This window comes from Simochromis diagramma, unplaced genomic scaffold (genome assembly GCF_900408965.1).
Source record: "Simochromis diagramma unplaced genomic scaffold, fSimDia1.1 OVJJ01000486.1, whole genome shotgun sequence".
Classification (NCBI taxonomy): domain Eukaryota; kingdom Metazoa; phylum Chordata; class Actinopteri; order Cichliformes; family Cichlidae; genus Simochromis; species Simochromis diagramma.
Genome location: NW_024387047.1, coordinates 1,238,414 through 1,265,090, shown reverse-complemented (window position 1 = coordinate 1,265,090; position 26,677 = coordinate 1,238,414). Strand labels below are relative to the sequence as shown.

General features: G+C 44.4%; 1 protein-coding gene across 1 annotated transcript in view; it reads left to right on the top strand.

Moving 5' to 3' along the window:
* Positions 1-26,677, top strand: part of bcl11aa (BAF chromatin remodeling complex subunit BCL11A a) — a 53,566-nt gene continuing 26,889 nt past the window's right edge. The window contains exons 1-2 of the mRNA XM_040044623.1: positions 1-380; positions 4,421-4,870. Coding sequence (XP_039900557.1) covers positions 326-380; positions 4,421-4,870 — 505 coding nt within the window. The 5' untranslated portion in view covers positions 1-325. The remainder of the gene's footprint in view (positions 381-4,420; positions 4,871-26,677) is intronic.

Below are 26,677 nucleotides of genomic sequence, written 5' to 3'. Positions count from 1 at the left end.
CTTTTGCCATTTTTTCCATCTCTCTCCCCTTCTCTCTCTCTCTCCATCCACCTCTATCTCACTCTCTCTCTTTTTTCTCTCTGCTCTCCTTTCTCAAAAAAGCCATGACGGCGATCCCGCGATCCATCTTCGCCTCCGCGCCATCTTTATATTATTTCTAATTTATTTTTATTTTTTTTCCTCCCCTTGCCCCTCCGCCTCCTCTTCTCGTGGATGTCAGAGGCGTTGGATGAAGATATTTTTTTTCCTGCCCCACCGGAGTCTCCTCTCTAACCCTGGCTCTCCCCGATGTGATCCGCGCTGAACGCCGCCGCCGCCAGCCACCATGTCTCGCCGCAAGCAAGGCAAACCCCAGCACTTAAGCAAACGGGATTTTTCGCGTAAGTAAAAGATGAGATAAACAAAATGTCATTTCTGGGTCCCTTTTCACTTCATTCAGCTACGATTTTTCGGGGGGGAGGGGGCGGGAGCGAAGCTGGAACTCCTGGACACCGGACGCACCGCTCGGACCCGCGGTCATCTGGACTTAAACAGCGTGGCGAGAAAGTGCGACACCTCCGTGCGTAAAAGCTGCTCGGAGATCTCTTCCCCCCTCCTCCTCAAAGCCTGTCACAGAGAAAAAGTTTTGCGTGTGTGGGTATAAACCCGCCGCAGCTTCTCGCTTCTGTGGGCTGTTAAATGTACTCGCTGTGGCTCCGGTGCCCCCGCGGTCGCTCCGGTCAGTGGAAGCGCGCAGGGCTGCCGGTAGCAGAGCGCGTCCTCTCCGCGGAGCTTCGTGGAGAACTCACCCCGGAATATCGCTGCCTGCTAGTTCTGCATGCTGCTTGTTCATCTGCTTGCTCTCACATCTCTTCTTTTTTTGGGATTATTTTCAGAAAACCCCCCAAAACAAAAACAAAAAAACTTGGAGGTGGATTTTTGGATCGAGTGGAGGGGGGGGGGGACAAAAATCTCGTGTCTGACAGTCTCTGTATCAGCAACACGGACGACACAGATCGATATTTTTCTTATACTTAAAAAAAAAATCCTTGTGCCTCTTGTGTAAAAGCTGTTTATTGATGTTTAGTTTAGATGAGAGGCTTTCTTCCTGAAAGTGCAGATCCTCCTGCAGTTCAGTTAAAGACAAGAAACAGCAACAGGACGACAGCATAGCCAGCTCGGTCTTTTTGTTCGTCTTTTTTCTCTCCTTCCACAGAGATAAATGTGGCCCAACTTAAAAAAAATAGATTCCAAAGCTATACAGAGCTAAGGTAAGATATGAATGCCAGCCTGTTGGGTTTTTGGAGCTGCAGCGTGTGTGAGGGAAAAAAACTGACAAAATTGTTTGAACTCCTTGGACAGAATCTACTTTTACGCACGGCGTTCTTTTATCGCCGGATCTTTTAATTAATTCCACTTCATCAGAGTTATTTCAGCGTGATATTTTGAGAGAGAGCAGATGAGTGTGCTGAGAAACTGCAGGGCAATTGGCAAAGTGGCGTTTATCACCGCGCCATGTGCCGCACGGTGCGCCGCCTCGCAGCGTTTTCAGCGACGGAAAGTGCCCGCAAACACGAAAACGAGGGAATTTGGGCATCTTTACGCTTCGGTGTTTCGGTATGTTGACTGGCTGTAGCCCGTGTTAGGCTGTTGGAGTGAGACAGAGTGTGTGTTTCTGTATGAGTCTGTGTGTGTGTGTGTCCAGTTGGGTGACAGTCACAATGACCGCGTGCCGTCGCTAGGAGGCAGAGCGCGATCAGAAAATCCGGCTCTCGACTCGAACCTGATGAGTTTCACTGCCGCCCCTATCTGCACGGGCTACTATTTGGCGATCTCTTTAGAATAAAGGGAGAGTGTACAAGACATGGGGAAGGAAAGAGGGAGGGGGGGAGAAAACAAGAAAAGCAGGGAGACCCCCCCCCCCCCACACACACACACCACCTCCACCATACATCCCCATCTTGAATTCCTCTTCATCACCTCAAACCTACTTTCTTTTTTATTGTTCTTGTGCATCATTTATTTACACTCAGAATATACATCACCTCTGCAGACTTTTGACCCCTCCCCCCCTACCCTATAGCTCTCACTTGACACACACACACACACGCTTATTTTATTTTTGCATAAATTTTGTTACTAAAGCAATTCAGATTTTTTGGCCTCAGAAAAAAAAATCAACATCGTGTGGTCAGTTTTCAGTTTCAGCACCTGTGTTTTTAATATCGATTTTTTCCCCTTCTTCTTCTTTAATTTTTATTACATTTCAGTTTTTTATAGAACATCATTTTCATCGCAGCCCCAGTGCTTGCTTTTACACATGCAGACCAGCCTGGATTTAAAACGTTAACAGTGGGGTTTTATTGTTTTGTTTATTTTTTCAGTGATGTTTCCTCCTCTAGAATAAACTACATTATCAGTCATTTTCATGTTTTGCCAAGATGATATTTTTTTTTTTTAAATTATTGTTCTGGGAGGCAGTCAGCCAGCAGTTTAAACATCTACTTTTACAGATCGATGAGAGAGGTGGAAATTTAACGGTGGACTTAGCTGAAATGATTTTCTAATTGATGAAACATTTATAACTTTATTTTTTACAGTCATTCCACCCCCTCCTTTAGGAAATGTGATAGCTTTGTTGTGCATGTTCCGACATGTGGATTTAGACACATAATCCTCCTCTCTGCTCCTCTCTGCCTGTTTATTTCATCTACCTGCACTGCTCTAAAAATAGACACACGGCTCTCATTTAAACACGTTTTGTTGAATTTAGCGTTCATATGCTTTTTGAATCAAATCTTATTTAAGGTCTCTCGCCCTCCTCTCCTCATGCTCTGCTAAACACCCCAGACATCCCCTCTCAAGTTCAACTTTAGAGGTGAGGGGCTTATGCAGCTTCCATTAGATTTTGTTGTTATTGTTGTTTTATCCGGAGAATTTAATGCCCCCTTCTTCTTCTTCCTCCCTCCTCCTCCTGGGAGCTGTTGTGTAACTTGTGTGGCATTGTGTTGACCCAAGTTAAATCAAAGAGAAGTGTGACTGTGTGTGTGTGTGTGTGGGTGGGGTGGGGGGGTGTTGATGGGGCAGCAGCAGCGGCTGCGGTCTTGGTGGAATTTACCATGTTATCTTCATGTCCCAGTTTGCGCACAGATGTCACGCAGGGTTGCGGCATTCTGATGATATTTCCTTGAGGGGATGTAGTCCACGTTTAGACCCCCCCCCCCCCCCCCCACCCACACACACACGCATTCCCACACACACGCAGGAGCTCTAACCTATCCCTGTTATCAGACAAAATCTGTACCAATCAGCCAGACAGTGAAAATTAAAATCTATTTTTTGATTCTCTGTGGTCTTAAGTTCATTAAAATGTGAAATTGGCGGCTGAGTAAAGAAGGTCAACACGCATCAGGCGGCTAGTGCAGAGTCACACTCTTCACCTTGGACTGGAAGATTTTCTTTAAAAGAGGGACGGTGAATTATGTTCTCCCGTTTCGCCTCCCTAATTCGGCCGACTGCGCCGCTCCTCTCCCTCCTGCTGCAGGACGAGTCTGGCCTCCACAAAAGGCTTCTTAAAAAAAAAAAAGCAGCGAAGAGTTAATCCGGCCTCGGAGGGGTGAGGAATCGGGTTGAACGGCTCATTTTGGGGCGATTTTCCCGCTGTACAAGAGCCTGGTATCTAAGAACTATAAGTCAGCCACATGTAATCGAGGCCGAGGATTGAGGGAAGAGTTTTATTTCGCCCACACGCATACATGCACACACACGGGCACGCGTGCACACACACAGACGCACTCTCTTCGTGCAGCCTGTCCTCTCTTCCCTTTCCCCGGCACATATGTTGGACATGTTTGTGACAGTTTTCCCTTCTGCTGATTACAGGATCAAACCCTCTACAAACAAGGTTAGGCAAGTCAAACTCGTCCACATCTTTAGTTTTTTTTATTTTATTTTTCTTTCGGTGAATACTGTGTTTAAGCATCATTTTCTAAGCTCTCATTGGCTACCAAATTGTTATCTTGGAGCAATCTGATTGGAGCTTTGCAGCTTTTCAGGATAGAATTTCCCACCATTTATTGTTGTGATCCACACCGGCTCGCGTTGTAATCATTTTCCCTGTATTACATGCTTTTCTATCATTACAAGGCACATTTTCTCACCCCCCTTATTGTGCGTGCCGCATGCCGACCTTTTATTTAGCTTTGTGTCTCTCTAACTGTGATCCACACTGAGAGAGGTTTTGTAGATTCTTCCTTGTCATCAATTCTCACAAAAACAAAAAAACAACTGTATTAATAGGTTCGAATTACAGGAGAGAGAAAAAAGGAAAATATAAACATGTGGTTTTTGCTTTTCTGTTCTGAGTAAGCATCGCCTTCTAATTTCCCTCTTTCCTCCCACCCCTGTCTTCTTCTCTCCCTCTTCCCCTCTGACTCGCCAGCAGCTGAGCCCCTCTCCACGGCTGTTGTCTCGTCGGAGGAGCTGTCGGAGCGCTGCTCGGAGAACTCGGAGGAGAGTGGCAGCCTCAACGGGCACCACCCGGGCTCGAACGTGGGCCGGCTGGCCCGGCTGGGTCATGACGCTCACCCGTCTCTGGAGCAGGACCTGCTGACCTGCGGCCAGTGCCAGGCCACTTTCCCCCTGGCGGACATCTTGCTCTTCATTGAGCACAAGAGGAAGCGATGCCACGGTCCGCCCTGCCTCACTGTGGGCAGGGGGCTGGACAAGCCCCCCTCACCCTCCCCTGGCTTGGCCCTCACTCCTTCGCCTGCAATGGGCTCCCTGCGCAGCCGGAGGCTGGAAGTGGGTGTCCAGGCCACACTGGCAGATGAAGATGATGACCGGTTCTCATCACCCCGGGGCATTTGCCCCAAACAGGAGCCCCTCCCAGGTAACCAGAGCTGCTTTCACACCAACCAACACACATCACCTCTTTTTGGATACAAGCACAGCCACCATGTGGCAAGATCATATCCCCAGAGGACCCCTCAGTATCAGCTTAAGTGTGAACAAACCATTCAGATCAGACAGAAGCCAGAAAGTGACCAAGACACAGTCAGAAATGTCACCCGTAGGTGTTCTAACGGGCTCACTGTCGAGATTATTTCCTCAGTGTTTTGGATGCGCTCACTGCTGCAGATGAGCGGATGTGTGTGCTTTCTGCAGCGTGAGCTCTTGCTTTCATTATTTCACATTTTATGTCCAAGGAAGCTTTTTTGTTTGTTTGGGTTTTTTTTTTGAGACACACACACGTGACAGAAATCTGATTGGCTGTTAGTGGTTAGAAGGGGGTGGAGCGGGTGAGGTGTATGTGTGTGTGTGTGTGGGGGGGGGGCTTTGTGAGACAAACAACACAGGTGTGGCGAGGGTTCACCTGTGTTGACGCCCTGTGGTTTGATTTAGGGCGTCTTTCTCTTCTTTCTTTTCTTTTAAATTTTTTTTACATGTGTGTGTTTTTATAAACAAAAAGCGTGTGTGTACCCCTTCTACAGTTCCCCTAAAATTCCAATGTGTGTGTCTGTGTGTTATGGAATGTGAGTGTTTTCCCAGTTTGCCCAGCTTGGCCACAGTGACTAAATCCCACAGGCCAGTTGCAAAGAGCTAAGGGTGACCTTGACTTTGTGGTGCCACTGGTCAGCATTAGTTGTGTGTTTGTGTGTGACTTTGAGTCTGGGGAGTAGCTGCGGCCTCTTTTTGAGTTTGGGTGCAGAGAATCTGTGTGCATGAAATGTGTGTGTGCGTGTGTGTGTTTTTCCCTCTCATGTGGCCCTAGCAGATGTGTCCTGCTCTTGGTGTGGTTTTCACCCCCCTCTTTCCCACCGCCACATCTTACCCGACTAAATGCAGCCCAGCTCTCCATCAGCTTTCATTCTTCTTCTTCTCTGAGTTTACCTCCGTGCCAGACTTCATAGGTAAAACTGGCTATTTTTCCTCCACTTTAGCCGCTCCGCCTCTCTTCCTTTTCCCAGGAATCAAATGAGAGGCGAGCAGAGCGAGGGAGGGGGGGAGAAAAAAAAGTTTTGCTCATGGAGGGAAAGTCGTTTATTTAAAGCGTCTTAACGCCACTAATTATTTGTTGCGGCGCCATTTCTTTCTTTCTTTTTTTTCTCGTGCATTTTAATTAGCAGTAGTTTTTAGTGGCGGGCTGCCTGTACTAAATTAGCTGTTACAGAGAGAGAGAGAGATGACACGGAGCAGCGGAAACGCATCCGCGTTGAAACGCAGCACACTTTGTCGCTTGAACGTAACTCGGGAATCCTAAATGTTGCAGTTTGTTTTTTCCGCTTCAGCGTTTGAGGAAGCAAACGTGATCGAAACCACCAGCTCAAAATTTACAGTGGAGGCGAGGAAACGGGATGGGTTTGACCTTTGACCTTTGTCTCTACGGCTCTAGAAAGACTTTTTTTTTCACTTTCTGTAGCGTCTGCATGTTTGATTGCACACTCCCCCCATACACACACTCCCACTCCCACACACACTCAGACGCTCACCAGTTAAACTGGGTTATTAGAGCGATTTACATCATAATACCGGCGTCTGGTGGCTTCAATAGCGTTGTGTGTGGGAACGTCTTGGTAGGAACAGCTGTACGCTCAGAAGGCAGCGTTATATATCTTGTCTGATGTCGATGTCGAGGTGGACGGGAGACCGGCCGAGCATTATTATTAAATGTTGGGAATTTTCGTCTGGAAAAGGAAAACCCCAGCCTTTAAACTGTCCGTCTGCTTTATTTACACCCTGTCCGCTCTCCTTTTCCCTCTTCCCTTCTCGTCTTTTCTTTTTTCCCAGCCGCTGGATCCACACCAGCACAAACCTCACATGCTGAATTTGCGCAACACATTCAGTCTGATAGCCGATAATCAAAGCCAGCGTTTCCCTCCTCCTCCTCCTCCTCCTCCTCCTCTTTCTCTTATCCCTCCCATCCCTCCCAAACCCATAGCTTTCATCGTAATTGACCTCAAACTGTCACGGTGGAGTAAATATGTGAAAGAAAAAGTAATAATCTGCCGGAATTTCAGCCGAGATTATTGCCATCCAAAAACAATGACACACACACACACACACACACACACACACACACACACACACACACACACACACACACACACACACACACACACACACACACACACACAAGCAAAGCAAGGTGAGGGCTGCTGCTTCCTCCTTGCTGTGTATGAGGCCTCTGCTCCCACAGATAGGCCTTAAAACAGCAATGCAATTAATGCCATTAAAAAAATCTACACACTTGTAGACACATGCTTTGTCATTAATCTCAGTATTTTCAGTCTAACAGAATTTCTACTGGGGTTTAGTTTTTGCCTCATTATTACTCTGTTCATTTAAATCAGATAAAATAGGACCATACCATCTTCATTTTTCCTTCCCTTCCCCCCTTTTTTTGTTGTTGTTGCTCCGTCTCCATCTGCTTTCTTTTAGCAACAACCAAATATTTTTCATCTCACATTGGAGGAATTATTTTACAGCACCCCCTCCTCCCTTTTTTTAATCGCGGCATACTTTTTCCTGCATGTATCTTCTCATGTATATAATGATGCTCCGACTGCTTGTTGTAAAATATGTCTGTGGTCAGAGAAGCACAGAGTGGCTGTGAGGCTCAGAGGAACACAAAGCGTCCGACTTGTGCCGGAACGCTGCTATTTACATATCAAACAGCCCCGACCGAGTAGAGCTGACACACACCTGTGTGTGTGTGTGTGTGTGTGTGTGTGTGAGAGAGAGAGTGAGGACTGTACAGGCAAAATGCCGATCGGTGATGCAAAAAAGCCAGCGTAAACGCTCACCCACACACACACACACACACACACACACACACACACACACACACACACACACACACACACACACACACACACATTTAGTGCTCTGTCTCTCTCTCTCTCTCGCCCATTTATTCTATTAATCCCTGACTGAGATGAAAATTCTGATTATAATCCCTGAGGCATCCCTCATTCAGAAACAGCATCGCTAATGTCTCAAAAGAGTGGGGCTTCCGTGTGTGTGCGTGTGTGTATTTGCGTGTGAATGGCTGCGTCTTCATCTTTGCTCCTTTTACTCAAATTGAAAAAAAAAAAGAGGCTTGAAAATTGAAATTTTAGCATCAATTCTTCGTGGATTACTTCGACGGCAAATGCTTTTTTTTTCCCGCGCTATCCTGATTTGTCAGTTGATTTCTCGTAATTAGCACAAAGGGCTGAAAACCAGTCCTAATATTTGTGTTAATGAGCTCAAATTGATACACGGCCAGTGCGGAGAATTGCTCGTCTTTACTGACCAGTGATTTCACTGAGAATTATTGGCTGATAAGCTGAATTAGCTTATCAATATTAGCTCATTAACCCAGATATTATCGCCGCTTGGACATGATGATAAATCGCTACATTTCTTGAGACAAATTTATCATTCCCATTTTTTTCCCTTCCTTCCTTCCAAAAAAAAAAAAAAAGGCAAATGCAGCTCTTCATGCTAGTGAACCCACTGAGGAGCCATCCTGGCTCAAAGCCTCGTAACATGAGCATTGTTAGTCTATGATCTACTGATTAGCAATTAGCTTATCATCACCGGCTAATGCTGCCCACCTCAATACACATTAGTGCATTTTTAACACCCATTCATTGCCTGGCTTGGTGTCAGATCGCTCGCTCTCCATCTCACGTCTGTCCTCGTCCTCTCTTTTTTTTCTGTTTTGGCTCTGGCGTCTCTCTATCTTTTTCTTTCGTTCTCTCTTGATCTCGCTGCAACATTAGCAGTCAATGCAAATCCAAGATAGCCAATTGATACTGAATCAATTACAGTACGTTCGGTGTATGTGTGTGCGTGTGCGGCCATGTGTGTTGTGCTGTGGCGCATCCCAGCGAGCCTACAAAGAGATTTCACACGCTGGCTGCCATCACTAATCTATTGTTGCTGCCCCCTCCCTCTGTTTATGTCCATCTTTCTTTCATTCTTTCCCTTCACTGCGTTTTGTTTAGCGGCCTCGAGTGCAGCGTTTGAACAGTGGGAATGTGGCTTTTGTCTTGAAGGAAGCCTGCCGAACGTAAACGCTGCCGGTGTGTGCGAGGAAACATCAGCAGCAGGGTAGAGCATGCTGCACACTGAGATGAGTGGGAAAAGTTCATAATCCTTCAGAGAGGCCTTAATGTTTTCTATTTGATGCTCACAAAAAAAATTCACGATTAAGTAACTGAAGCTCTGCATATGGACAACAGCAAAGGAAAAAAAAGCCTTTTGGTGCTGAGTGTTAAAGAGTAGCAATAAAACAAAGACAAGCCTGTTGATTCGCCCTTTATCCTGTTTTATAATGCTCATAGTTTTTTTTACATAAGTCACAGCGCTGAACAAAAACGTAGCCTGCATTTTCATTTAGAGAGCCACTCTAGTTATCTTGAACTTCTGCAAAGCTGGATGGTGACACAGCAAAAGCACGATGTGTCCTGACGTTTGTAACCCTCGCTGCCTCTACGTCATGCACATTATATGTAGTGGAGAGTTCCAAGATGGTAGGAGAAGTAGAACTTTTTTAAAGGTTTATTTTGGGCAAACCTTCCAAGCAGTCTTTACCAGATCTGACTGCTGATTGTACACGTGCAGTTTGTGAGTCCTTCAGACGACTGAAATGACAGTAAATCTACGTAATCCTAGAAAAGAGGGGGGCCCTTGCAGCGAGAGTTGCTTCTAGAAGACTTTCCCCTCATCCTTCAAACCCGGTTGCTGCGGTTTGTGAGGCTGACTCGTGAGGTAACCCTGATGACATCACAGAAACATCAGCCGGGTTACTTGTGACTCCCCTAGGGGACATTAAACAGCTGATTTCTTGACTGAAGTAGGACTAACAAAGTAAAGTGACATTCCAGCCGAGACTCTTTGAAACACTGGACGCATATTAGGCTGACCTCGGCTGCTGTGACCTTTGATCTGTTGAGCTTCTTTGTCACCGTCAGATTCACTTTGTTATAGTGCTTCTTAGAAGATGGCAGCGTTTCAATGAAATGCAAAGCAGATGTATTATTGTTGCAAAGGCGTGCTGGCTTCTACTATTTATGCAAAACATTTTGCAAAAGTAGCTGGAGCCTTTTCCTCCGAATCATCGCCCGGTTGGGCAGGAAGCGTCCGTTTCAATTTGCACATGTTACACTGTTTACATTTACGGTGGTTTTGGAGTAAGTAGACGAGTAGAGAGCGTGTGCACATGTGCTGAGTATGCCTCTGCACACGGATCATGGCATAATCAATGTAGAATAAAAAGTGCTCATTATATTAATAACAAATAGATTAAAATCACACAATAGAATCCTTAATGTGGCGTTCTTTCTTTCATACTTTTGTCAGGTGCTTGTTCACAGGGGACTGTCGGATCATTGGGAATCTCGCTCTGATGCCGCCTAGTTTTTACTTTAATTAACCTCTTCACATCCGCCAGGTGAACCACTTGTTTAGGGTCAGGGATAAAATGCATCTCAGCTTCATGCAAAACAGGTATTTCATGCTACTTCTCTTGTACGATTTCCTTTTGAGTATGTCTGATATTATAAAAAGGCTAGACGTGAACCTGAACCTAGGCCTGAACAGGTTGCTGGTGACCTCGTGAATGTTAGGGGGGTAGAAAGTGCCTGCTGTTGTGAATTGAATTGACTTGAATTAAGTAGAAGAAGAGCATGAACTGTCTATGAAGTGGGAAATTACATAAGGTGCAATGGGAAGATCAAAACATGGAAGCCTCTTTTTTTTTTTGTTTATTTTTTACAGTGCAAATCAGCTTTGTCAGCTCTGTGGGAAATGATTTAAAATGGATACAAGAGACGTTTTTTATTTACAGCATTGTCTGCTGAGTCTTCCTGGGACAAAAAACCCTGCTTCCACAGGAAGTGATGAGTTTTATATGTGCAGTGGGTTTGGACTAAATATAAAAAGAACAGGGCATGGACAGCAATCACCACCGCCACCAAGAGACAACAACAACATCAAAGGGTGAAAAAAAGAAGAAAAATCAGAGGGAAAGACGTCACGCTGCCCACACACTTTGACTGACAGCTGATCCCTGGGAAGTGCGGCGCAGACACTCTGCCGCAGCGACGTCGGCCAAACACAGAGACAGATCAGTTGAAACAAAAAGACCCCCGTCCCCCACCACCTCCAGATGATCATGGCCGGCAAAACCCCGTTCCAAAACAATGACAGCGGCAGGCGCGATGAGAAAAGAAAAAGCAGTTTGCTGTATTTACAGCGGTGACAGCGTGTCCGCGACGTCCGTGACGTCAAAGCCCACTACTGTACGCGCTCTGTGATGGAGGATTGTTTATTGATCTGGCTCTTTGTGTTTATGCGAATGATTCGACATCCATGCTGCATTTACTTCTTCGTGGTGAGAGGGAAAGCTGCTGTTTTTGGCTCACTCGCTGCTCGCTCTGTGTGTGTGTGTGTGTGTGTTTATTCCACACGCACTCGGCTCGGTCTGCTCGGGGGGTGCACATGTAACGCAGCTCTCTTATTATGTTGAAGCCAGTTGAAGGGCTGTTCATAAAACTGTTTATACACTACAAAGCTTATTTATATAGGCCACTGGATTACAGCCTGGCTCTAAACACCACACACACAGATACACGTACACACGCATGCATATATTCACATGTACATGCAGATGTACCTGTCATTACAACAGGCCTGCATGACTGTGGCACAAGTGTGTGTGTGTGTGAACTGGCAGTGTGGATGCAGGACATCCCTTTGTGAAGTGTGCCAGAGCTGACAATGCATATGTGTGTGTGTGTGTGTGTGCATATGTGTGGAGGAGCCTGGCTCCTTGCTCTGGTTTTATGTTCCCCGCTTGGCTGAACTGCTACTACAACTGCAGCAGAGGGCCGTGCACACACACCACACACCCTATGACTGTGTGTGTGTTTACTGTACACGCACAGCTCTGTATGAGTGGGTCTAATCTTTTATTTTGGCATTACGTGCATCAGTCTGTTTCTTTCTGTCGTTCCCGCCACCTTTTCCCCTCCACTTTCTGTCCTTCGTCAGCAAATTGAAAGCATTTCGTAGTGCCAAATAAAGTCCTCTTCAAAGTAGGATAACGCATGTCGTTCCATTTTTTTTGTTTAACACGTTCGACTCTCGGCAACAGAGTAGACAACCTTAAACTGCCTGACTCCTGCAGTCTAAAATCACCAGAAATACAAGAAGCCCGAAACGCTCCCTCATCCACTTCCAGCAGGTATGTCATGAGCCTCGCTCTTTTAGTTTGCAAAGCCAGTATCATAGTAACCAGACATGCTAATCAGCATTTTCAGCTGCAAATGTGAATTCTTGTAGGCAAAAATAATGTGAGAGATGTGGGGTTTTTTTGCTAATTTCTAACATTTTACAAACCAAACAGCTATTTTATTGATCGGTATTGATGAACAATTAATAAAAGATAATAAAAACTTACTCCTAAAATGCTTTGTCACAAATTCTGAAACAGATTTGACTCTTTATCCACGAATGGCAAAATTCTGGAAAAATTATATTGTTATCAGGTTTGATGATGCCCCCTACTCTTCTCATGAGAGACAGTGCTAACAAGTAGCAGAACTGTGTATCATCTTTTCTTCTTCTTCTTTTTCCAGAACCACTGAGTTGTTAAAAACCAAACGGCATATTGTTACGCTCAACAGTTCCAGTAGTTGCTGTCCTCAACTAAATGGTATCGTGGCATATAGTTGAAATTTTGCTACGTTTTTCTGAATCCTTTACATTACATAATAGTTCTGTATGAGACAGCGTTGTTGGATCATAATCCAGGAAAACACCTGATCCCACGGTTTCTGGCAGTATTTGCTCTTTTAATATTGATTATTTGAAAGAAGAAAAACATGACTGTTGGTGTGGAATTACAAAAAAAGAATCGTAATACATTTCAGATGTATTTGGTATCGTTTAAAAACCTGTAATTGAATATTTCCATTCATGAGTTAAAAAAACCATCACATTGCCCCAGAAAATTATTTTCATGTGATATGTCAGGTAACAAACAAACCTGTAATTTTTCTTGTTCCATCTTGAGATGCTGAGGAACACGCCGCTTAATAATACTTAAAAAAAAATAACACATATAAACGCACAAACAGCACATATGGGGAACTCCCCCATCGCTGTCACCAACACACCCAGGACCAGCAGCAGCAGCAGCGGCGACGGCGGCGGCGGCGGCACTGACTTTTCCTGATAATTTGCGGAGGCTCATTTGAATTTTAAGCACTACTTTAATCTTCAAAGCTCAAATGGCTTTATGAATATGCATGCAGTGGGCAGACTTTAGTTCATTACCTAGTTGTAAATCCTAATGACCATTAGGTCCTCACAGTAATTGCCAATTGTTTTGCATTTTTGATTGGCCTATTACCATGCACATTCGTGGCGCACATCAGCCACGCTTGTCAGAGCTGGCATGTCAAGGGGTGTTTGTGTGTGTGTGTGTGTGTATGTTCTCATTTGTGCCTTGCTTTCGAGATATGTGGGTGTGTGTTTGTGTGAGCTGGGTGTGTTTTTTAGGCTGATATAAATGAAAGTAACATTTTTTTTTATTGTGTGAAGATTGAGAGGCGAGCCAGAGATTGGACATATTTAATTTACATGATGTCTCGTCTGTTCCCTCATTACACTGCTCGTCTCACACACACACACACACACACACACACACACACACACACACACACACACACACACACGCACACACACACACACACACACAAATTTACAAAGCACACCCAATGCAAACCATCTGGCTCGCTCCTGTACGTGTCGGTCCTGACATGGTAAAATGATTTCTCAATGCTCATCTCTCTTTCGCTCTCTCGTTCTGTCAGCCTATTCATTTTTAGCGCCCTCCCCTTCTTACTGCTTTCTGTTTCTCCTTGAACAAACAGATGTCAGATACCTCTCTTTTCTCTCTCTCTCTCTCTCTCTCCTCGTCCCTCCCCAGCTCCATCTAAGGCTGCCATTTTGGAGACAGCGATTCGTCTTGCTAAGTGAGTTTCTCTGTAAACATCGGTGAAAACTCTTTAAAAAAAAAAGAGACGGAAAGAAAATGAATTCCATTGTTCTGCACTCAGCAGAAAAACGTGCACACACAAAATGCAAGCACCTGTACGCACGCCTTCAAAAAGAAACTCATTCTGAAAAAGGTTCCTGTGAGAGGAAGACAAAAGGGGGGGAAAGTCGATGAAATAAAGCCATTTTTTTTAAAATCAAATAACGAGGCTGGACAATTAAGAAAGTGAGAACAGCAACCAAGAAGAACTAACGCGAGGGCGCTAAGCTTCATGTTTTCTTCTCCGCTTCCCTTTGTTGCTTTTCCTCCTCTCATCTTTTTAGCCTCTCTCAGCCTCACACACAAACACACCTCGTTTTCCTCATGTCTTCCCAGTTTGTGTACAAGCGCTGTGAGGGAGATATGTGAACCTACATAGCGATGAAAAGGAATTCTTAATTGCCCAGAAATGAGCAATGTTACAAACGGTGGTGTAATGGACGCAGTCGAGTGGAAGGTGTGTGTTTGTGTGTGTGTTTCGAGGGGTTGTCTCTGGTAGGACTCACGAGGCCTGTTTCCTGAGGTCTCTTTTAGCCCCGTTGCAAACACACACACACACACACACACACACACACACACACACACACACACACACACACACACACACACACACACACACACACACACACACTATATATACCTCTGGCTGCTGTTACTCACTTCAAAGTTGTTAATATTCAGCTGGGAAACTGTATCCAGAACACAGCTAAATTATTAAGCGTATGAACTTTTTAGGCAGTAAGATGAACTGATGGGCCACATCTATGAGATCCTCCTCTTCTTCATGTGTGTGTGTGTGTGTATACATGCCCTCTCCTTCTGCCCGATGCTTGGTCTTTGGCCAAGGGCATGCATAATTGATCCTGTGCCCGCTATCATTTTCTTGATGTAATTGCCCCAGCAAGATATGATGAAATCTAATGGATAATTTATCCCCCCCAAAAAACAGATAAAGAACCATTAAAATCTAGTTCTTAGACTTTTTTTTTTGTCTCGGTGTGCGCGGGTGTTTAGCAGTACACTTGTTTGCTGTGTGTGTGTGTGTGTGTGTGTCAGTGTGGAAACAGTGACTGCTTTCCAAACACTTTTCAGTGCAGTGGCAGTCATTATTGTCCAGATGTTTAATAAAACTGTTTAAGAACACAAAGTTTTAAGGTGGACGTAAAGAAGAACAAAAAGTAACTCGTTTCTTTTTTTCTCCTGTGAAGGTGGGAACGTTTTTTAAATCATAAAAATCTTCGAGAGTCCTTAAGATTCCCCAGCCTGCAGCAGAATCACACAATCATTTAACTTCCGCTATGATGACAAAATTGCCCTCCAAATTACATCGGACGTCACATCAGCTGCACTTAACACTTGCTAATGCTCACCTCCGCCAAATAAAAATAAAGTGGGCTTAAAAATGAAAACGTCTTTCTAAATGTAAAAAAAAAAAATGAAGAGGTGTGAAAGTAGTTCCTTGAGCTCCTGCCCCTGCAAAAAATTCATGTGTTTTAAACGTTTTCACCTGCTTTTGATGAACTACTCCCCCTGCTTTTCACTTTCTTTGTCAGTCTTCACCCTTTTTTCTTCACTTTTTCTTCTCCCGTGCTGCAGTTTTCCACAGGAATACAGATGTGTTTCAACACGCTCAGGACTGTAGCTGACACTGCTGATCTCTCTCTCTCACTGACACACACACACACAAGCACACACGAGCACACACTCAGACACACAGGTACAGTCTGTCTCCTTTAAATTAATGGAAGCTAACTCGTCTTTTGGCCTTTGTGTAATTTCCGTCCTTATTTTTTTGGTTTCTAGCTTGTTGAAAACCGTCTGTTCAAAGGTACTCTCCACTGCATAGGTGTGTGTGCGTGCATGTGTGTCTGCGTGTACATGCAACACACCCCGAGCGCCGTCTGCCGACAGACAGACAAGACAAAGGGACACACAAACACACACACACTGTTTATCTTTGCTGTTCGAGGGAAACGCAGGCCCCAATCTGCAATGCTGGGAGAGGTGTTGAGAGAAATGAGGGGAGGGAATGGGTGTGAGGGGGCAGAAAGACAGAAACATGGGGGCTATGAGGAGGAGAGGGCATAGGGGTAGAACGCCCTAGGGGGACAGGGGATGTGAGGGGGAGAAAAAGAGAGAGAAAGACGCAGGGGAGTGAGGTAGAGAAGACTGGGTCCTGGTGGCGACTGTCCATTAACAGATGAACTTGGCCGACGTCCAACTGTTTGATGAGACTGGTGTCATAAGGCTGTGTGTGTGTGTGTGTGTGTGTGTGTGTGTGTGTGTGTGTGTGTGTGTGTGTGTGTGTGTGTGTGCTGGGGGGGGGGCTTCACATGCACACGCACACGTGATTACACACACCGTCTTTCCTTGCTCCTGCTCTGCATATTAACCCTCTCCTGGTGTTCAATGTAAGCTCTCATTCTCATTTTTATCTACCTGCACACACAGCCTTTGGTATCTCTCTCTCTCTCTGTCACACACACACACACACACACACACACACACACACACACACACACACACACACACACATGCGTGTGCGCTCATAATTCAGCAGGACTAGTTCAGACCGGTTTGCTGGCATGGAAACCGTGCCATGCAGGGTTAAAGAAGGAAAGCAGAAAAGTGAAAAATAAAAAAAATAAAAAAATAAAAACAACAACAACAAAAAAGTTCAAATAGGCAGAGAAATTTACAGCAGAATTTCCACTAATGCCCCTGACCTGCCGAGCCCTTCACTTCAAGAGACAGAAAGACTGAAAACAAGGAAAACCGCACATAGAGTTAGACAGATGGGACAGATGCAGGCAAGGCAAAGGGAAAGCAGGAGGAAGTAAAATATACAGTTTTAACCTCCGTGGAACTGTTGCTTGTGTAACTGAGCGCGAGTTGACAGTGCAGGAGCACGCAGATATTTACAGCAACAGCCGGGGTCAGGAGGATCAGCAGGAAGGAGGGAGGGTTATGCACTGTGTGTGAATTCACACTGCTGCTGCTGCTGCCCAGCAGGTTCAGTGGGTTTGATGCCTTGCTTAAGGGCACGTTCACGTCAGTTGGCTGTCTGGTTGCAATATAGGAAGTAAGAGGAGAGCTTTTAGCTGTAACTGTCATGGGGGTTGTTGTTTGTTTTAAGATGCATTTACTTTATCCTGTGCTTCTTTACTTCTTCTTACTGTATTGCTCTGGGAATATTTGCAGCACTCTTGTTTTTTTGGGATCAGGTGACAGGTGTTTGATACTGTCGATTTTTCTTCTAAAAATGGCTGCGTTAGGAATGTTGACTCTTCTAGACTCTGCCCTCTACTTGGATGTGCTTTGCTGTATTTTTCTGCCAGTATAATAAAGTACGGCATGTTCACCTCAACCCATCACTAACAAGGATCAGAGGTGACGGGAGTAGCTGAGTTGCGTTACTGTAAAATGGTTGTTGACATAAAGAAAAGAAGCTTTTTATAGTCAGCAGGTCAAGCACGTGTATGCTCACACCACTGCAGTTTAAAAAAAAAAATAGAAGTTCCTCATAAAGTGTTATTAAAATGAGAACTTAATATCTTGTATCATTTGCTCCTCTTTCACACATCCAAAGAATTCTGCAAGGCTGTTTGTATGTTTAAAGGCAATTTGCCTTTGCTGCATGTTCGTCTGGAGAAACATGGTTGATACACGACAGCTACGATATGTAGGAGCGTGCAGGAGCTCAACCTCACATAGTTGTGTAGAAAGATGCCGTGCTCTGGTGAAATGCTTGCTGTAAATATGTACGTCTGGAGAGACACAAATCATTGGTCCTCATGAGAGTTTTAAAAGCCATGACCAAGAAATCTTTATGATTTTTATTTTGTATAGATATGGAGTCATGTTTCTGACAGGGCTGTCACATGATTGTGTCATTTATCATTGGTTGGTGGAGCTATACTGTGTGTATGATTTCATGTCCGACATATGATAGGCCAGGTGGTATGTGGAATCTATGTGTGCTCTTACCTTCAGTGCAGCTGTAAACTGGACCCCATGACTTTACACATATACTGAAATACATGCTGAGAATGCTGCAGCGTCTTTTACAGCAAGCTGTCCTGCAGGCACACTATACATTATTTCTTGACCTTAAAAACTAGACTAACTTAAACTAGACTAGACTTTACTAACTAACCAAGGAGCAGTTTGTTGAGGCTTTCTGAGCTCTTTGTTGGGTGAACCAAAACCTAAAACCCCAGTTAGAGATAACAGAAACCACAACAGTGCTTATCAACTTTCTCTGTTAAGATTTCTGTTTTAGACTGAAACAGAAAGCCTGACCATGTTACAGAGCTTGAAACATCACTGGGCCTTTTTACATAACAGGGAGCAGGTCATGTGTCTCTTCTTCCACACAAAATGATCCCTATGAGAGTCACCTGCTCCAATCAGGGAACTTATTAGATGGTAATGATGAAATGGTGATTAAAAATATATAAAGGACATTAAAAAATGAACAGTAACCGTTTCAGATAAGAGATTAGTGTTGCAGAAAATTGTTAACCTGGTGAATTGCGATGCAAAGTTTCCACATTCTGCTCCTGACCATGTGTTCACCTTTGATTTTGTCAGGTAAAAAGAGCGCCACTTTCATGACACAGAAGCTCTGACTTTAAGGTTGACATAGTTCGCTAAGCCATTAATCTCATTTTGTAGTACACCCCTCAGGTGTCTCCACATCTTAGCTTGTACACATTAAACGCATTAGCATCCTCTGTTGGCAAACACTGCCAAGAGAGGAAGTGCCCAGCTATGAAAAGCCGCTTTGTTTCTTTGGTTCTCAAGAGTTGTTGCAGAAGTCTGTTCTTATGAGCATTTAATTTGTTGCCTTTTTGAATTGGTGGCTGAGCTGCAGTCACAGTACCCCCACCTCTATACACTTCCCTGCCAATGATGCACATTGGAATTTTCAGCTTTAATCCATCACAAGTAAATTCTTTCTCACAAAAAAAGTACACTTCTTAAATCCTTCCAATTATACCCTTAAATGCTATTTTGACAAAAACACCTGAGTGGGGCTTTCTCATGGGTTTTTTTTTTATATCGCCGTGTTGGAAGTGTGGCTAAGATCAGTGACCACTGCTGCAAATCCAGAATAAGCAGGCCATCGTGCCCACACACACACACACACACACACACACACACACACACACACACACACACACACACACACACACACACACACCCTCAGGCTTGGAAGTGGTGTTACTCACTGGTCCTACCTTTGGCTATATCACTCCTCAGCCCCCCTCCCTCCTGCAGGCTGTTTATGGCAGCTTTTGCTGCATTAGAAATGAGAGCTGTTTGGCTTGGAGCTACCATATCGGCCACCTTCTTTTCTCCCTGTGCTCTAATCTTATGTAAACACAGAAATCAGCTCCAAGCTCACTCTGGCAGATGCAGGCCAGCAGTGATGTCCCACTGTGATATATCCCTCTAAAGCCTGGATTAAAAGTTTGGAGGCAGGGAGCATTTAAGGGAGGAAAGTTTATATAGGAGCTATTTTTTTTCTGGGTGGAATGCTATCATCTCTTTATTTATGCATGACTAAACAAAAGGAAAGACTGAACTAAGGTCAGAAGTCAGTTGGATTGTATTCTGACTTCCAAAGAGAAGGAAGCAGTAATTGTTCAAGAGAAATAAAATCTTGCTCTTTACACGTTACAAAGCAAATTAGAAAGCCAAAACTTCTATTTTACTAATAGGAGGGTGGTGGGACTACGCTTTTAAGTGTCTGGCCTGCCAGGAGACATGGAAGTGAAGGAGGGGGACAAGCGCTCCCAAAAGAGAGACAAAGATAAAGCGGAAGGAGATGGAAAGAAAAAGATATCTACACCACGCTGCAAGAAACATGTTGTAGTGTGACCCGTGTCCAGCTCTGTGAATGCATAAAAGCATCTGTCTTCAAAGATGCATTTTAGGTACGTGCATGCGCATGGATGTGTGTTTGTGTGCGTCGGCGCCTGTCTGTGTGTATCTGTGTCCGTGAATGATCTATGGTTTGTGTTTACCGTGCCATATTTCGGCCCGGCCTGCCATCAGTGGCGTATGAATGATAAATTGCAGATGTCCATCGGATTCACCCGAGCACCTGTGGTCCTTCTCTCCCCCGGCCGCATGGCAGGAAAGCAGAAATAATAAATAAATAAGCAAAGTGAGAGATAAACAAAAAGGCCTTTCAGGGATGCAGAGGGTTTTTTTTGTCTCCAGGGCTTGTTCAGGATACAACCTTATTTTTTTTATGTATAAACAGAAAATGAAATAAGTTTCTTTTCTTTAACCACCTTCCTGTTGTCCACTTTTGACCCAAGTTGAGTCTCTGCTTTTGTGAGTCTGCACAGATAATACAAACCCAGCAGTCAGGGAAGATTTTTGTTGGCAGCCTTGTTTTGAGAGGCCTTTCACCATTGACATGAAAGTCCAGCTAATTTCACGATGCAGTGAAGGAGAATTTACAGCGCTGGTTCATCCGATTGTTTTCTGTATTTATGATGTTCTCTCTGTCTTCCTTCTCTCTCCCCAACCGGTTGCAGCAGATGGCCCCGCCCCTCCCTGAGCCTGGTTCTGCCAGTTTCTTCCTTTTAAAAGGGAGTTTTTCCTTCCCACTGTCACCAAAGTGCTTGCTCATAGGGGGTCATATGATTGTTGGGTTTTTCTCTGTATGTACTATTGCAGGGTCTACCTTACAATATAAAGTGCCTCGAGGTGACTGTTGTTGTGGTTTTTGCGCTGTATAAATAAAATTGAATTGAATTGGCATATGAAGTTAAAATGAAATACTTAATGTTTCATCTGACTTTATACCAACCTAGAACGGAAAAGCAGCATTTCTTCATATTTGAGAAGCTAGACCCAACATGCTTTTTGGACATTTTCATTTGTTGCACGTTGCTTTTGTGCTCAAACATCCATCTATTACTTGACTAATAATTTTAGCTCAATGCTATAAAAGCAGATTTATTTCCAGTGGCCCTGAGAGATCAAACGAATTGCAACTTAAGAAAATACCAGCAAAAAGAAAAACGCTGCAAAAGCACGCAAAGAACAACAGAAGTAGAATAAAATGTTTATATGAAGGCTCAGCAAAGATTAGAGGAGTGAATTAAGTGTAGCGGTAAGCAGACAGAGTTGTTAATGGAGGTTAAGAGAGCGTGGTTTCTTGATATATAAGAGCTGATTTGGACAGGAAAGCGGTGCACATGTAGGACGTTATTATGGTAGAGCGGTGAGGAGTGTGTGCAGGAGTTTTTTTGTGTGCTGTTTTTGGGTCGCACTCTAATTAATTTGTGATAGAGTCTGCTTCATCATCCAGGACGTCCAACCCGGCTTTCCTCCCTAAAACTGCAGTGTGTCAGATCTTTGCTCACACTTTTTCCCACCTGCTTCTCCTGCACCACCACTGTGAGACATCTGCTGCTTGAGTGTGTTTTTTGGCGTTAACATGTGTACTTATTAAAGTGCAGTGTAGAGTAGTCTGATGTGCTTTGTTTCCACCTGTTTAAGTCTCTGATGTTGCACACGGCTGCGCTGTTTTTTTGCCCCTGAAAGGCTCGAGAAGCATCGCGAGCCGTCCTCTTCCCTCTCCACTTTCTCCTTTGCTTCTTCCTCCAGTCTTCCTCTAAGTCGCTCGCCCCACTCGCCCTCACTCTCTCCCCCTGCTGTGTTTGTGTTTTCTCGGCCTGCTTGTCTCAGTAACAGTAAATACCCTTGCTACCTGACACAGATCCACCTTTCTACTTGACCGCGCACACAGAGAAGGGCAGCTGTGTGCGCGTGTGTCAGTGAAAAAGTGTATTCTCCAGTGACCCTCTGCCCTCTAGTGAACGGGGACTGAGTTAACACACATAAGCACACACACACACCTACACACACGCACGCACCCCCCCCCAGGCAGCCCCCTTCTCTGAGATAAAACACAGGTTTAATCTTTGACACTGTGTCCAAACTGGCCTCTTTGCAGGTGAGGAGAACCTCCTGGGGAACGTGTGTGTGTGTGTGTGTGTGTGTGTGTGAGAAGCTGTTAGTTTCGGTGTGACCTAAATGTGGAGGACAATAGCCTGGAGGCTATGTGTGTGTTTGAGTGAACATACCGTGCAGTATGTGTTGTCTTTTTTGTTGCCTCTGTGTGTTTCTGTGTTCCTGTTTCTTTTTTCTTTTTTCTGCTTTCTTCTCCATCTGCCTTCTCACTTTCTGAAGTCGATGATGCAACTATGTCAGATATTGGTTTTAATAACATAGACACTGTTGGCGAGTCAGTCAGTCAAGCCCGCTGTGCTCGAATCAGTACACAGTGAGCCTGTGAAAATAAACATGGTTTGTGGGGCTTCCTGTTAATTCCAGAATTTCATCTAAAATCCTTCTCCTCACATACAAGGTCTTGAACGATCAGGCCCCATCTTATCTTAAAGACACGTCCCAGACTGCTGGCTCACTTACATAAGGTATTTAAAAGTACAATGGGAGACTTTCAGGCCCCTTCTCTATGGAACCAGCTCCCAGTTTGGATTCAGAGACAGACCCGCTCTACTTTCAAGATGAGACTTAGAACTTTCCTTTTTTAAAAGCTTGTAATTAGTGTTGGATCAGGTGACCCTGGAGCTCCCCATGATGCACTGAGTGTTTCTTCTTCTCTGAGCCTGGTTCTGCTGGAGGTTTCTTCCTTTTAACAGGGAGTTTTTCCTTCCCACTATCGCCAAACACTTGCTCATGGGGAGGAGGGTCATCTGATTGTTGGGGCTTCTTTCTAATACTGTTGGATTTAATCTTACAATATAAAGTGCCTATTCACAAAACTAAAAATACTTTCTCATTTGTCTCTCATGGCGTAGCACCTGCAAACACTCTAGTTTTATGTTTTCTGGTATGAAATGCCCTTCGAGCATGTGGAAATTACACCAAATAATAGTGTGGGCACAAATTTTTAGCCAGCAGCTGCTTTAATATAGCCGTTTCTTAGCAGGCATCTTCAGGAAGCCTTGTTCATGCATGATTTTTGTCCTCAAATATGAATTTGCAGTTTATTAGTACAAGCCTGTCACAGTGTGTAACAATGGTCCCCCTGCCATCCAAACACGAGCCTCTTCTTCATATAGTAGCACAGGGCAGCTCGCTGCTGTTGGTCAGGACAGAATACTATCAAGCTGAGGCTATGCATTCAATTCCTGCTTGAGCGAGTGATTACTCTGCAGGGTCTCCTCAACATCACTTCACTCATCCCCCGCTTTCACATACTCTTATGTCATAGGGTGTTATATCTGGAAATTAGAAAAGGGCTGTGACACTTGTAATTGTCTGCTAGATATGGTTTTTCATTGGTTCATTGTTATCATTAATCTCATTCATATGCATGTGGAAAATTATGTAGCTATACAGTGAGTTCCCGAGTAGTTAAAAAAAGGAAAAGATTTTGCATACAGCCCCCAAACAGCGTCTTAATCCCTCGTCGTCATTGAAAATAGATCTCTGATACGCTCCACATGCACAGACTTACTTTACATAAACACCAAATTAAGTTAGTTTCACTCTCAGCTCCTCACACACGCTTGCTGTCTCGCGCTCGCCCACACTCCCGTCGTTTCTCTGTCTCCTTCACTCTCTCTCTTTCCCGTGCTCATTTTCAGTCCAAGATCACTTCAATTAAATCCCCCGAGTAAAAAGCGACCGGGCGCCACTGGCGATATTGGTTATGAAATTTTGAATTTCGGAGTATTAAAATCAAATTCAGATCCTCAACATGTTAAACAATCATCATCTGGACTGCCACAAGCTGACGCTCACTCATTTTGAGGTGGAAAATCGGCCCTGCCGGCCAAATCTTTTCCATAATAGATGCCTAGAAGTGTAATTTTGTGGCCCGAGCTTCTGTAAAATCCCAGAATTCCTGTTTCGTTTGCAGCCCTCTGTGATGATGGTGATGTTTCAAATGGAGATATTGACCTTTTAGGAATATTTACCATGTAATGCAATTATACTACTAATGGATTTGGCCCACTGATCTTTTTATGCACTGTGTCAGCGGGCCAGTAAAACATTGCTGGCTTTATTACAACACACACACGTACACACACACACACGCCATGCAGACCAGTCAGGCCCTGTGCTCATTTGCGTGTGTATGTTCAACATCTATAATCCTCTCTCCCTTGTGCAATCGCACACGGGCTCAAGCGCACATGCATGCGTGCGCACACAGTCACAGACACACACATGCACACCAGACCCCGCGCGAGTGTGTGTCTGCCAAGTCGAACGGCAGGCTGCCAGCAGAAAAGGGGGCTGTGATTGGGGTGAAGGCTCATCTGGTGGGGTTAGCCAGCTATAGCCACACACACACAGACACACACAAACACACACTGACAGACATACTGACCCAATGCCCAATTAAATTAACAGACTTTATTAGCTCAACACGGCCCCCCAACCGCTGGCCGTCGGTCTCCGGCCACGGTTACAGGAGCGCTTGCTGTTAGCATGTGGAATGCTAATGTTTTCAACCGCTGCTGTCAGACTGGTGCTGAGCTCCACTCTGCTGGTGCTAATGAGCCAAATCTACACCTTCAGGTTCCGTAAGTGGAGCATAATGTAAGTACAGTTTGAGTTAGAGCCCATCCCGATCACAGATACCACATTCAGACTGATAAGTAACAAAAAACTGCACTAAGCAAAGGTCGGACAAATGCAGAAAACCATTCAGGCTAATGTTTAATGACGTCTTCAGTGAAATCTGCACTTTCCATATGCTTGTGTTTTTGAGCCTCAAACACTAAATGGACTGCAGTTGGGTAGACTCAAAACGTAGTTAGCTCCTGAAAAATCATTTTTCTTAAAAAAAAAAACCTTCATAAACGTCCACTTACTTGTTTTCAAAAAGCTTCCAGCTTCACCTCATGGTTTTAATTAGTAGATGGAGTTGAAAATCTAAACATCTAAATTGCTTCTAGTTAGTGTGGATTAGTAATGAGAAGAGTGGTACTGGGACCAGAACTGTATTTTAGTTCAGACCACTTTAGTTAAAAGAAAGAAGTGGGTTGCAAAGCAGCTTGCTGATGTGCAGTTTTAATAGAAGCCGAATCTGAGCCAGTTGTGTCAGTGGTGAGCTGATGTGGGCTAACGCTGAGGTCAGTTGATCGGCTGTAACTAAAGCTGAATTTGACTTTGTGCCGTCCCTAAGAACACTAAGATCAATTATTTTACATTTTATAATAAATTGATTTTTACGTCTGTGTGTCTGGAGGAGCTTCATCAAATTGGAGAAAATAACTCTGTGATGATGTCATCAGTAATATTTTCTCTGATGCTAAATTTGAGCATTTAACAGCATAAATTTATAACACGGGGTGCTTTAGAGGGGAAATTTTGATTTAAAATATGTAAAATGGTAACTGTGTCCATATATTGGATCTGTAGCTCCAATTATGGTAAGCCGGTCTGAACTGTATCCCTGCACCATGCCTGAAAGGAAATAATGTAAAGTCCAAGCTGCTTTAGGAACCCGAATGTACCAGTGAGCTTCTAAACTTCAGCCGCACTTCACCTTCAGACCACTGCTGACACCTGCCCCACCAAGTATTATCACTCATACTGGTCATTTCCTCTTTTTCACCTGTGTGTGAACATCTGGCTGCAGGCCTGACGAAAACGGGTAGTGAGAAATGCGAAAGGCCGTTGAGGCGAAACGTGGCTGTCTGCGACGGGATTGATTTGAGCATGATTTGTGTATGAATGAGTGTATTTGTGTCTGTGCATATGTGTGTCTGTAATCTCTCCGCTGTGTGTGTGAGTCACGGTGGTTTGTGTTCCGTGCTCTGGTTGTCTAGTCTAAATATACCAGCAGACCATGAGAACGATTCTCCCAGTGTCTTTCTTTCTTCTTTTTGCAGCCACCAGCCCTCTGACACATATTGGCACTTAGTCGATGCCTTTCACTCCTGATATAACACCATTTCTGTCGGGAAAAGATTCAAATAGGAACCATTTTAAGGCCAGAGAGTGCATTAACAGAGCTATGATGGCCGTCAGTTTTTTTTTTAATAGATATATTTGCTGCCTTGTTGAGACCTTGAGGCTCTTTTAATGGACAAAAGAGAAAGAAAGGAGGTGGTGGGGAGGTTATAGCCAAGACTTTATCAGCCAGACAGAGAGCGTCAGTTTAGGAAGGAGCGACAGAGGAAAGGAGAACGACATACAGACGCTCAGTGAGACAAAGAGGGAGGGCAGATGGTAGAAAGAGTCGGCACGATGTGTGAAAAGCAACAGTTAGTCGGTGTCTTCGCTCTGTGCCAGTCTGGCCTAAATATGGCATGCTTTTGACACTTTCTCCCCTCGCTCACACACACACATTCTATCTCTCGCACAGTTTCGGCAACGTATAAAGAATATAGCTACATTCACACTGTTTCTGCATAAAAATTACTCAGCTCTGTCGTGCCAGAGTCGGGTTAAAACTGGTCTCTTTTTAACATATTTTAACACGAGAGCTGTAATCACAAGTTGACACCACATTAGTCTTTCTCAGAACACTACATTTACATTGTATTACAGTAACAGAAACACTGTGGCTCACGTCTTTGACACTGTTGACTGTAT